This window comes from Heteronotia binoei, chromosome 17, assembly GCF_032191835.1.
Source record: "Heteronotia binoei isolate CCM8104 ecotype False Entrance Well chromosome 17, APGP_CSIRO_Hbin_v1, whole genome shotgun sequence".
Lineage (NCBI taxonomy): Eukaryota > Metazoa > Chordata > Lepidosauria > Squamata > Gekkonidae > Heteronotia > Heteronotia binoei.
In genome coordinates this window covers 56,908,341-56,920,957 of record NC_083239.1, presented here as the reverse complement: position 1 = coordinate 56,920,957, position 12,617 = coordinate 56,908,341, and the positions used below count along the sequence as shown (strand labels likewise).

General features: G+C 60.0%; 1 protein-coding gene across 1 annotated transcript; it reads right to left on the bottom strand.

Annotated features, from left to right (window-relative positions):
• C5AR1 (complement C5a receptor 1) lies at positions 1-12,588 on the bottom strand. The gene is made up of 3 exons (XM_060257816.1): positions 12,451-12,588; positions 9,156-9,244; positions 1-1,090 (listed from the first exon to the last, which is right to left on the bottom strand). Exons 1-3 carry the CDS (start codon positions 12,586-12,588, stop codon positions 1-3), a joined length of 1,317 nt encoding a protein of 438 aa, XP_060113799.1.
• Positions 12,589-12,617: the final 29 nt, after the last annotated feature.

Genomic DNA, 12,617 nt, shown 5'->3' with positions numbered 1-12,617 from the left:
TCACACAGTTGTGCTGGTGCTGCGGTCCTCGGTGGTGCAGGTGGCCTGTCCACGGCCCTGCTCTGTGGCAGTGGCCAGCGTGGCCTCCTCACTCAAGACGTTGCGCAGAATGGCGTGCAGCGACAGCCTGACCTTGGTCCGGAAGTCTTGCCCGGCGATGACGTAGATGACGGGGTTCATGCAGCTGTTGAGGTAGGCCAGGCCCACAACGAGTGGGTCGACCGCTTTCAGAGCCTCCAGGAGGTGGCTGTGGGGGGGCTGCGAGGCCATGATCATCCCCACCACGTGGTAGGGGGCCCAGCAGACAAAGAAGCCCACAATGACCACCAGCACCACGGCCAGGGTCTTCTGGGAGCGCATGAAGCGGCTGCTGCGCACCCGGCACAGCAAGAGTCCATAGCAGACGCTGATGACCACCAGGGGAACGAGGAAGGCGCACAGGAAGCGCATGCTGGCCACGGAGACCTCAGCCGCATGGGGGTTCCCCTCATCCAGGAGGGAGTAGTTGAGCCCACACATCGTCTTGCCTGATGAGAAGTCGTGACTGGTTCTCCTGACCAGGAAAGTGGGCAAGGTGAGAAGCACAGCCAGTGCCCAGGCTATGGCACACAGGGCCACGGCCAGCAGCTTGGAGCGGTGGTTCTGGCACCACACCGGCTTGACCACCAAGGCACAGCGGTCCACACTGATGACCGCCAGCAGCAAGACGCTGGCAAACATGTTCAAGATGATGAGGGAGGGGAGGAACTTGCAGGCGAAGCCCCCCAGCTTCCAGCTGTAGTCAGAGGCCAGCGACTCCGCCAGGAAGGGCAAGGCCACGCAGCAGAGCAAGTCAGCCACAGAGAGGTTGAGGAACCAGATGGTGTTCACCGTGTGCCGCATCTGGAAGCCCACCACGAAGATGACCGCCCCGTTGCCCAGAATGCCCAGCAGGGAGATCAGGGCGTAGAGCGGCAGGGCCACCCAGACCACGGGGCTCCAGTGGGCCAGAGCTTCCCTCTCGGGGAAGACGGGGGCCGTGAAGTTGGGGTACTCATAATAGTCGGCACTGGACTCGCTGGGCTCATCCATTCCTGAGCAGTGCTGACTTCTGGAAAAGAGAAAGCAGGAGAAGCCGTCAGAGCAGCAGCAGTCACAGCTCTCTCTCTGCCTCTCTCTCTGTCTCCATCTGTCTGTCTCCCTCCCTCTGTCTCTCTCTCCCTCTGTCTCTCTTGGTCTGTGTGTGTGTGTGTCTCTGCCTCTCTCTCTCTGTCTCCATCTGTCTGTTTCCCTCCCTCTGTCTCTCTCGGTCTCTCTTGGTCTGTGTGTGTGTGTGTCTCTCTCTGCCTCTCTCTCTGTCTCCATCTGTCTGTCTCCCTCCCTCTGTCTCTATCTCCCTCTGTCTCTCTCGGTCTGTGTGTGTGTCTCTCTCTCTGCCTCTCTCTCTCTGTCTCCATCTGTCTGTTTCCCTCCCTCTCTCTCTCTCTGTCTCCATCTGTCTGTTTCCCTCCCTCTGTCTCTCTCTCTCTCTCCCTCTGTCTCTCTCGGTCCCTCTCTCTGTCTCTCTCAGTCTGTGTGTGTGTGTCTCTCTCTCTGCCTCTCTCTCTGTCTCCATCTCTCTGTCTCCCTCCCTCTGTCTCTCTCTCCCTCTGTCTCTCTCTCTCCCTCTGTCTCTCTCTGTCTCTCTTTCTGTCTCTCTCAGTCTGTGTGTGTGTGTCTCTCTCTCTGCCTCTCTCTCTCTGTCTCCATCTGTCTGTCTCCCTCCCTCCCTTTCTCTCTCTCTCCCTCTGTCTCTCTCGGTCTCTCTCTCTGTCTCTCTCGGTCTGTGTGTGTGTGTGTGTGTGTCTTTCTGCCTCTCTCTCTGTCTCCATCTGTCTGTCTCCCTCCCTCTGTCTCTCTCTCTCTCCCTGTCTCTCTCTCTCTGTCTCTCTCGGTCTGGAGAGCCGGTTTGGTGTAGTGGTTAAGTGTGTGGACTCTTATCTGGGAGAACCGGGTTTGATTCCCCACTCCTCCACTTGCACCTGCTAGCATGGCCTTGGGTCAGCCATACCTCTGGCAGAGGTTGTCCTTGAAAGGGCAGCTGCTGTGAGAGCCCTCTCCAGCCCCACCCACCTCACAGGGTGACTGTTGTGGGGGAGGAAGGTAAAGGAGATTGTGAGCCGCTCTGAGACTCTTCGGAGTGGAGGGCGGGGTATAAATCCAATATCTTCTTCTTCTTCTTCTTCTCTCTCTCTGTCTCTCTCGGTCTCTGTGTGTGTGTGTCTCTGCCTCTCTCTCTGTCTCCATCTGTCTGTCTCCCTCCCTTCCTTTCTCTCTCCCTCTCTCTCTGTCTATCTTGGTCTGTGTGTGCGTGTGTCTCTCTCTCTGCCTCTCTCTCTCTCTCTGTCTCTCTCCCTCTGTCTCTCTCGATCTCTGTCTCTCTGTCTCTCTCAGTCTTTGTGTGTGTGTGTGTGTCTTTGCCTCTGTGTGTGTGTGTCTCTTTCTCTGCCTCTCTCTCTGTCTTTGCCTCTCTCACTCTCCCTGTCTGTCTCTCTGTCTCTGTCTCTCTCCCTCCCTCTCTCTCTCTCTCTCTCTCTCTGTTTCTGTGTGTGTGTGTGTGTCTCTCTCTGTCTCTGTTTCTGTGTGTGTGTGTGTGTGTCTCTCTCTCTGTCTCTCTCTCTCTGGTTTTCTCTCTCTCTGTCTCTCTCTCTCTGTATCTTTCTGTTTCTCTCTCACTCTGTCTGTCTCTCTCTCCATCTTTCTCTCTCTCTCTGTTCCTTTCTATGTCTCTCTGTTTCTCTCTTTGTTTCTCTCTGCCTCTCTCTCTCTGTTTTTCTCTCTCTCTCTCCATCTCTCGCTCTGTGTCTCTCTCTCTGTTTCTTTCTATGTCTCTGTCTTTCTCTTTCTCTGTGTCTCTCTGTTTTTCTCTCTCTCTGAATCTGTTTCTCTCTGTCTGTCTCTCTTTCTCTCTGTGTGCCTCTCTGTCTCTCTCTCTCTGCCTTTGTCTCACTCACTCTCTCTGTCTCTATCTGTCTGTCTCTCTCTTTCCTCTCTCACTCTGTCTCTATCTCTTTCACTCTCTCTCTGTTTCCCTGTGCGTCTCTCTCTGTGTTTCTCTCTGTGTGTCTCTCTCTGTCTCTCTGTCTCTCTGTGTGTGTCTCTGTCTCTCTGTTTCTCTCTCTGTCTTTCTCTCCATCTTTCTCTCTGTGTCTGTCTATGTCTCTCTCTGTTTCTCTGTCTCTCTGTCTGTATCTGTTTCTCTCTTTCTCTCTCTCTCTCTGCCTCTGTTTCTCACTCTGTTTCTCTGTCTCTCTCTGTTTCTCTCTGTCTCCCTCTCTATGTCTCTTTTTGTGTGTCTCTCTGTTTCGCTCTCTCTGTTTCTCTCTGTGTGTCTCTCTCGCTCTCTCTGTCTCTCTCACACTCTGTTTCTCTGTCTCTCTCTGTTTCTCTCTTTCTCTGTGTGTCGCTCTCTGCCTCTCTCCCTCCCTCTCTCTCCCCTCTTTCTCTCCCTCCTCTCTCCCCCTCTCTCTCCCTCCCTCCTCTCTGCAAGGTTGGGAGGGATGGGGAGAAACAGGGCATGCTGGGAGAGGATAGAAACAGGCCCTAGAGCCCCTGCCTAATGGTCTTGCCATACAGTTTGGTGGAGAACCAGTTTGGTGTAGTGGTTAATTGTGTGGGCTGTTCTGGGAGAACTGGGTTTGCTTCCTCACTCCTCCAGTTGCGGTTGTGGGAATGGCCTTGGGTCAGCAGGAGTTGTCCTTGAAAGGATAGCTTCTGGGAGAGCCCTCTCAGCCTCACCCACCTCACAGGGTGTCTGTTGTGGGGGAAGAAGAGATAGGAGATTGTGAGCCGCTCTGAGACTCTGGTTCAGAGAGAATGGCGGAGTATAAATATGTGGTCGTTGTCTTCTTCTTCTTCTGTTTGCCAAATGCTCCTGTAATGCTGCAGATGGACAGATATGGAAGGTGAGCGTGTTCAGTCTTCACGCCAGGTGTGATCCCTGCCTTTTATGTCCAGGAAGGGTAGGGGGTAGGCAAGGCCCAAACCTGGTGTCCATTTCACAGCTGATCCACAGAGTGGGGGGGGCACCTCTAAGACCAACACAGTTTCCTTCTGAGTGTAACCCTTTGTGTGCAGGCGCTTCTGCGGAGTCATGTGCCGCTGCTGCTGCTGCAACCCTGGAAGCCAACTTGGTGGGTCTTCACTGAGGGGCCCCTGCTGGACTCCGCCTGCCAGTTTGGTGTGGAGAGCCACTTTGGTGTAGTGGTTAAGTGTGCGGACTCTTATCTGGGAGAACCGGGTTGGATTCCCCACTCCTCCACTTGCAGCTGCTGGAATGGCCTTGGGTCAGCCAGAGCTCTCTTATCTGGGAGAACCGAGTTTGATTCCCCACTCCTCCACTTGCAGCTGCTGGAATGGCCTTGGGTCAGCCAGAGCTCTCTTCTCTGGGAGAACCGGGTTGGATTCCCCACTCCTCCACTTGCAGCTGCTGGAATGGCCTTGGGTCAGCCAGAGCTCTCTTATCTGGGAGAACCGGGTTTGATTCCCCACTCCTCCACTTGCAGCTGCTGGAATGGCCTTGGGTCAGCCAGAGCTCTCTTCTCTGGGAGAACCGGGTTGGATTCCCCACTCCTCCATTTGCAGCTGCTGGAATGGCCTTGGGGCAGCCAGAGCTCTCTTCTCTGGGAGAACCGGGTTGGATTCCCCACTCCTCCACTTGCAGCTGCTGGAATGGCCTTGGGGCAGCCAGAGCTCTCTTATCTGGGAGAACCGGGTTTGATTCCCCACTCCTCCACTTGCACCTGCTGGAAGGGCCTTGGGTCAGCCATAGCCCTGGCAGAGGTTGTCCTTGAAAGGGCAGCTGCTGGGAGAGCCCTCTCAGCCCCACCCACCTCACAGGGTGTCTGTTGTGGGAGGAGAAGATATAGGAGATTGTGAGCCACTCTGAGTCTCTGATTCAGAGAGAAGGGCGGGGTATAAATCTGCAGTCGTCTTCTTCTTTGATTCCCCACTCCTCCACTTGCAGCTGCTGGAATGGCCTTGGGTCAGCCATAGCTCTCTTATCTGGGAGAACCGGGTTTGATTCCCCACTCCGCCACTTGCACCTGCTGGAATGGCCGTGGGTCAGCCAGAGCTCTCTTATCTGGGAGAACTGATTCCCCCCTCCTCCACTTGCAGCTGCTGGAATGGCCTTGGGTCAGCCAGAGCTCTCTTACCTGGGAGAACCGGGTTTGATTCCCCACTCCTCCGCTTGCAGCTGCTGGAATAGCCTTGGGTCAGCCAGAGCTCTCTTATCTGGGAGAACCGGGTTGGATTCCCCACTCCTCCACTTGCACCTGCTGGAAGGGCCTTGGGTCAGCCAGAGCGCTCTTATCTGGGAGAACCGGGTTGGATTCCCCACTCCTCCACTTGCACCTGCTGGAAGGGCCTTGGGTCAGCCAGAGCTCTCTTCTCTGGGAGAACCGGGTTGGATTCCCCACTCCTCCACTTGCACCTGCTGGAAGGGCCTTGGGTCAGCCAGAGCTCTCTTCTCTGGGAGAACCGGGTTGGATTCCCCACTCCTCCACTTGCACCTGCTGGAAGGGCCTTGGGTCAGCCAGAGCTCTCTTCTCTGGGAGAACCGGGTTGGATTCCCCACTCCTCCACTTGCACCTGCTGGAAGGGCCTTGGGTCAGCCAGAGCTCTCTTCTCTGGGAGAACCGGGTTGGATTCCCCACTCCTCCACTTGCACCTGCTGGAAGGGCCTTGGGTCAGCCAGAGCTCTCTTCTCTGGGAGAACCGGGTTGGATTCCCCACTCCTCCACTTGCACCTGCTGGAAGGGCCTTGGGTCAGCCAGAGCTCTCTTCTCTGGGAGAACCGGGTTGGATTCCCCACTCCTCCACTTGCACCTGCTGGAAGGGCCTTGGGTCAGCCAGAGCTCTCTTCTCTGGGAGAACCGGGTTGGATTCCCCACTCCTCCACTTGCAGCTGCTGGAATGGCTTTGGGTCAGTCATAGCTCTCTTATCTGGGAGAACCGGGTTTGATTCCCCACTCCTCCACTTGCACCTGCTGGAATGGCCTTGGGTCAGCCATAGCTCTCTTCTCTGGGAGAACCGGGTTGGATTCCCCACTCCTCCACTTGCACCTGCTGGAAGGGCCTTGGGTCAGCCAGAGCTCTCTTCTCTGGGAGAACCGGGTTGGATTCCCCACTCCTCCACTTGCACCTGCTGGAAGGGCCTTGGGTCAGCCAGAGCTCTCTTCTCTGGGAGAACCGGGTTGGATTCCCCACTCCTCCACTTGCAGCTGCTGGAATGGCCTTGGGTCAGCCAGAGCTCTCTTATCTGGGAGAACCGGGTTGGATTCCCCACTCCTCCTCTTGCAGCTGCTGGAATGGCCTTGGGTCAGCCAGAGCTCTCTTATCTGGGAGAACCGGGTTGGATTCCCCACTCCTCCACTTGCAGCTGCTGGAATGGCCTTGGGTCAGCCAGAGCTCTCTTATCTGGGAGAACCGGGTTGGATTCCCCACTCCTCCACTTGCAGCTGCTGGAATGGCCTTGGGTCAGCCAGAGCTCTCTTATCTGGGAGAACCGGGTTGGATTCCCCACTCCTCCACTTGCAGCTGCTGGAATGGCCTTGGGTCAGCCATAGCTCTCTTATCTGGGAGAACTGGGTTTGATTCCCTGCTCCTCCACTTGCATCTCCTGGAATGGCCTTGGGTCAGCCATAGCTCTGGCAGAGGTTGTCCCTGAAAGGGCAGCTGCTGTGAGAGCCCTCTCAGCCCCACCCACCTCACAGGGTGTCTGTTGTGGGGGAGGAAGATAAAGGAGATTGTAAGCCGCTCTGAGACTCTTCGGAGTGGAGGGCGGGATATAAATCCAATATCTTCATCTACCTCACAGGGTGTCTGTTGTGGGGGAGGAAGGGAAAGGAGATTGTGAGCCGCTCTGAGACTCTTCGGAGTGGAGGGCGGGATATAACTCCAATATCTTCTGCTGCTTCAGCCTCAGGGGTTCATGGCAGAGCTCCTTCCACTCCAGGACATGTTTGATTCCTGGCCCTTCCTTCCCCACTGACCCCCAACGCCTCAGGCTGGCAGGGAGTGGGTAGCCCCAAGGGCACCCAGATCTCCCCCTCCCCCCCCTCCCCTCCCTCCCCCAAAGCAGCACTGGGGTCCCGGCTTCCCGCCAGGCTTGTTTCCCTGCCCTTATGAACCAATACCGGGTTCAGCTCTTGGCCAACTGGTTGCAACAGGCTTCTTTTTTTAACTTTGGCACTTAATGGGCAAAACAGTGAGAGCAATATGGGACTTGCTGGCTTCTAATAGAGATCAAGAGCTAAACTTGGCCTTCTGCCCTTGCTTAGGAAAGAGAAGGAGCACACACTAGATGCATTCTTAGCTGTAGATGTTTGCTTGTCTCATCAATAGTTAAGAACCGATCATTTATCTATAGGACAGTCATACGTTTCAGATAAAAGCAATTTAGCATAAGGGATAACTGCTATTTGTCGTTTATAAATGCATTAACGTGCTAAGCACAGAAGTCTTTGACTGGAACCCTCCCACTCCCAAGCAATTCGGGGAGATTTCTGCGCGGGGCGAGACTGGAGTCTTTAGGAGGAAATTCGAAAAGCCCCCGAAAAGTGGCATTGATGCTGATATGGTTGATCGATCCAAGTGGGCAGCCGTGCTGGTCTGAAGCAGTAGAACAAAACAGGAGTCAAGGGGCACCTCTAAGACCAGCAGAGTTTTATTCAGAACGGAAGCTTCCGGGTGCTCTGGAAGCCCACTTCCTCACACTTCAGGTTGATCGTTTGGCCACTTGCTTCTTCCTTCCCACAGGCTTGTCTTTCCTGAGGCCTCTTTCGGGGGGGCGGCTTGCTCTGCAACTCTCGGCAGTTTTCCTGCCCCCCGCCCCTCCCCCCGCGGCAGGCCAGCCGGCCCGGCTGAAGAAGAAGGGCGCCTTTGGCCAGGAGTCAGGCCCGGCCTCTCAGCCCCCCACCCCCGCAGGCAGGCAGGCAGGCAGGGGCCCGGCTCGCAGACTCCGGGGTGGGGGGACAGGACCATAGCGCCCCCCCTGCCGGGCCGCACGCGAGACGGGCTCCTTTCTCAGGCGAGTCCCGCCAGACCGGGAGGGAGGGGGGGAAGAAGAAGAAGGCGTGCAATGGGGGGGGGTGGAATTCCCGGGCCCACTTCTGGGGGTCAGATCAAAGCTGCCTTTGACTTCAAAGGGCCGCGACGGGAAGAACTCGCTCGGGTCTCCCTGGCCCGTCTCAGAGCGAGAGAGACAGGCAGAGCGCAACACGCAGGTCCGGGCTGGCGGGTGGAAGCGCGCGAGGTGCGGATGGGGCCTGCCCGAGAGCCTCTTCTTTCCCAAGAGCCTCTCCCCTCCTCTCCTTCCCCTTTTGGAGGCGACTTCTCCTTCCCTCCCTCTCCGTTCCCGCAGAGCTGCGCTGCGCTGAGTTGCCTCCCAGTCGTTCACATTCTTCTCTTCGGTCAGGAAGGACGGACGGTCCGACGGACGGACGGACGGACGGACGGTCGGAGGGCCCCAGAGCAAACCAAGTGATGCAGGAGCGCACAACTGGAACGCCCCCAGCTCGGCAAGGAGAAGCCTGCTCCCCAGCCCCCTCCCTCCGCCCCGGCTGCTGCTGGGCCTGAACCCCCCAGGCACCTCCCCCCAGCCCTGCCGCCACCCCCGGGGCCCAGGGAGAGGGGGCCGCCGTGGCTCCGGGGCATTCCGGGAGGAGGGAGCCCTCACTCAGTCTCTCCCGCCCGGGGCGCGCCTCCTACTTTGGGCAGGGAACCGTCGTCCGTGGGGGGCAGCGAGGCGGGCGACAGGCAGCCCGCATCCCCTCCTCCGCGGCCGGGCAGGTGGGCAGAGAGAGCCGGGCCCTCCCACGTGGCCGCTGCCGTCCTCCCTCCCCAGCCCACCCACTCCCGTCTCCCCCCCCCCCCCAGCGGCGGCGGCGGCGCCCCTTGGAAGCGCTTTTGGGGTCAAGCGGGCCTCCAGTTTCCCGCCCCAGGAGGCTCCCGGCTGGGGGGCAACAACAGGAGAGGGAGTCGGAGCCCCCCGGGGGCAACAGCCTCCCCCCACCCCGCCACTCACCCCGGGGAGCAAGACGCCGCTGGACACCGCCTCGTTCTGGCCCGCCCCGCCGCCAACGCGGGGCTTTTATACCCTCGAGGGGGGGGGAGAGGAAACTCCCCGAACCTACCCCGGATGCCCCCCCTCGCCGCTCGCTCGCCCTCCGGGTTCCCGCAGGGGGCGCCTGCTCTTCTTGGGCTGCCGGCGGGTCCTGCCCAGCTGTGTCGGGAGGCGGGGGGGGGGGGGAGACGCCGGGACCTGCTCCCCAGTGGAGGGGCCAGCTGCCAACAGAGCCCCCCCACCACCACCCTCGCCCCGCCCTGCCCTGCCCGCAGCCTCCTCAGCCCTGAACTGGCGTCCTTGGCCCAGGACCGCTCTCCACCTGGGGGCCATGGGCGGGGGAGGCGGGGGGGGTGGTAGTTCCCGGAGGGGGCAGAAGGGCGACCCCTCCCCCATCCTACTGGGCATCCCTCTGCCAGCCGGGATCCTACAGCCCCCTCAGCCCCTCCCCGACTCCTGCAAGCGCTGGGGTCCCGGGGAGTGTCCTCTGGGCGTCCCTTGGGCCGCCCCCCCCCCCCCCGCAGTGTCGCAATTGCCTCCTCCGCGGCCCGTTTCCTTCCCCTGCCGAGAGTTCGTGGAGCCTCCTCCCCTGGTTTGCCTCGCTGCGCTGGGCAGCCTCCAGTCCCCCCGCCCCGTCCGCGTGGGAAGAGCCCCGGCTGCTGGGCCAGAGCACGGAAGGGGGTCCCTCTCCTCCGGCCGCCTCCTGCCTCACACCCAGAGCCCGGTTGCCAATTGTGGGGGGAGCCGGCAGGGGCTGCACCCCCCAGAAGCCCGTCGCCCCCGGTGCCCCGACGCCTGCTCGTGAGGAAGCCATAAGGATGCCGAGCCCGCTCTCCAGCCTCGACCCAAGTTCTGTTCATCTTTCAAGGGGCTCGTCTCTAATACCAAGCGAGGCCATTGTAAGATGCGCGGCAACTCTGGTTCATTTGGAACTGAGGGGAGGCTTTTCTGCAAAACCTCAGCGACTCGGTTTGGTTTTCATCTGTGTTTTGCAAAGGGCAGTGAGCCAGCATGCCTCTGCATGGGGAGGGGGCCATGCTCACAAACCCGCCCTGGCTGGGGAAGAAGGGGGGGGGGGGACATGGCTGGGCAAAGGGAGAGGGAAGAGAGAGTTCTGGAGCAGAAGACAGAGTCCCAGCCTCACCCTCCACTGAGGGCGGAGAGGGCCCCCACCCACCCACCTGCGGGGACTGATTGCAGGGGCCAGAAAGCAGGCAAGGGTTTGATTGGTGGGGCTGAACCCCCAGGACCCCCAGGACCTATGGACCTGCTCACACAGTGGCCGACCAGTTCCTCTAGAAGGCTAACAACAGGGCAGAGAGGCCGAGGCCTTCCCCTGAGAAGAACATCAGAAGAGCCCTGCTGGATCAGACCAGGGAGGGTCCATCTAATCCAGCCTCCTGTCTCACACAGGGGCCGACCAGTTCCTCTGGAAGGCTAACAACAGGGCAGAGAGGCCGAGGCCTTCCCCTGAGAAGAACATCAGAAGAGCCCTGCTGGGTCAGACCAGGGAGGGTCCATCTAATCCAGCCTCCTGTCTCACACAGTGGCCAGCCAGTTCCTCTGGAGGGCCAACAACAGGGCAGAGAGGCCGAGGCCTTCCCCTGAGAAGAACATCAGAAGAGCCCTGCTGGGTCAGACCAGGGAGGGTCCATCTAATCCAGCCTCCTGTCTCACACAGTGGCCAGCCAGTTCCTCTGGAGGGCCAACAACAGGGCAGAGAGGCCGAGGCCTTCCCCTGAGAAGAACATCAGAAGAGCCCTGCTGGGTCAGACCAGGGAGGGTCCATCTAATCCAGCCTCCTGTCTCACACAGGGGCCGACCAGTTCCTCTGGAGGGCCAACAACAGGGCAGAGAGGCCTTCCCCTGAAAAGAACACCAGAAGAGCCCTGCTTAGTGAGACCAGGGAGGGTCCATCTAGTCCAGCCTCCTGTCTCACACAGTGGCCAGCCAGTTCCTCTGGAGGGCCACCAACAGGGCAGAGAGGCCGAGGCCTTCCCCTGAGAAGAACATCAGAAGAGCCCTGCTGGGTCAGACCAGGGAGCGTCCATCTAGTCCAGCCTCCTGTCTCACACAGTGGCCACCCAGTTCCTCTGGAGGGCCAACAACAGGGCAGAGAGGCTGAGGCCTTCCCCTGAGAAGAACCTCAGAAGAGCCCTGCTGGATAAGCCCATTCAGGGTCCATCTAGTCCAGCCTCCTGTCTCACATGGAGGCCAACCAGTTCCTCTGGAGGGCCAACAACAGGGCAGAGAGGCCGAGGCCTTCCCCTGAGAAGAACATCAGAAGAGCCCTGCTGGGTCAGACCAGGGAGGGTCCATCTAATCCAGCCTCCTGTCTCACACAGTGGCCGACCAGTTCCTCTGGAGGGACAACAACAGGGCAGAGAGGCCTTCCCCTGAAAAGAACACCAGAAGAGCCCTGCTGGGTCAGACCAGGGAGGGTCCATCTAGTCCAGCCTCCTGCCTCACACAGGGGCCACCCAGTTTCTCTGGAGGGCCAACAACAGGGCAGAGAGGCCGAGGCCTTCCCCTGAGAAGAACATCAGAAGAGCCCTGCTGGGTCAGACCAGGGAGCGTCCATCTAGTCCAGCCTTCTGTCTCACACAGTGGCCAGCCAGTTCCTCTGGAGGACCTGCAACAGGGCACAGAGGCCGAGGCCTTCCCCTGAGAAGAACCTCAGAAGAGCCCTGCTGCATCAGACCAGAGAGGGTCCATCAGGTCCAGCCTCCTGTCTCACACAGTGGCCAGCCAGTTCCTCTGGAGCGCCAACAACAGGGCAGAGAGGCCGAGGCCTCATGTTGCCTCCTGGCTCTGAGCTTCAGGACTGTAGTGCCTCTGAAGGCGGCAGTTCCCCTCGGGTGAGCTGGGCTGGTGGCCTCCTCCATGCCCTGTTGAAGCTGCGTGTCCTTGTGGCCATCCCCCCTCTTCTGGCTGCACCGAAGGCGCCCTTCCCCTGGCTGGCTGGCTCCAGCAGCATTTCCCTGCCTCCCTCCGGGTGTCCGAAGCAGGGCGCGGGAGGGGCGGGTTCCTCCCGAGGGGGCGCTGCCCTCCTCTCCCCGACGCTGCCGGTAGGAAGGGGGCACGGTGCCTCCCCGCCTCACCTGTGCTCCTGGCAGCGGCTGCCCTTCGGGGGCTTGCAGAGCGCTCCCTCCGCCCAGGACCCCTCCCCTCCCCTGCCCTCCGCCCAGGCCCCCGCTGGGCTCTCTCCGGAAGGGGGGAGGCGGCGGGGGGCTAGTGCCCTCCCCAGGAGCGCCTTCGCCTTCTGTGCCGCTGGGACAGCTCTCCGCCCGCCCCGCCCCCAGCCGAGGCCCCGCCCCCGCCGCTCAGCTGGATCGCGCAGGGCCCGGGGGGCGGCAGCTGCCCACCCGCGGAAGAGAAAAGGGCTCGTCGCTGTCAAGGCCAGGCGCAGAAGGCCGCAGCGCCCTTTCCTGGCCCACGCCGAGGCCCGCCAGCCCCCCGCATCCCGGCGCGCAAGGAACACAAGGCGGCGGCAGAGGAGCCATTGGCGCGGGCCCGGCCGTTTATTGAGGAT

Excerpts from the sequence above, each read along its gene's own strand:
- C5AR1 (XM_060257816.1), bottom strand. The coding sequence starts at position 12,588 with ATGGCTCCTCTGCCGCCGCCTTGTGTTCCTTGCGCGCCGGGATGCGGG. Across the intron at positions 9,245-12,450 it reads AGCCCTTTTCTCTTCCGCGG|CTGGGCAGGACCCGCCGGCA; the intron begins GTGGGCAGCTGC and ends CTCCCGACACAG. Across the intron at positions 1,091-9,155 it reads GGCGAGGGGGGGCATCCGGG|AAGTCAGCACTGCTCAGGAA; the intron begins GTAGGTTCGGGG and ends TCTCTTTTCCAG.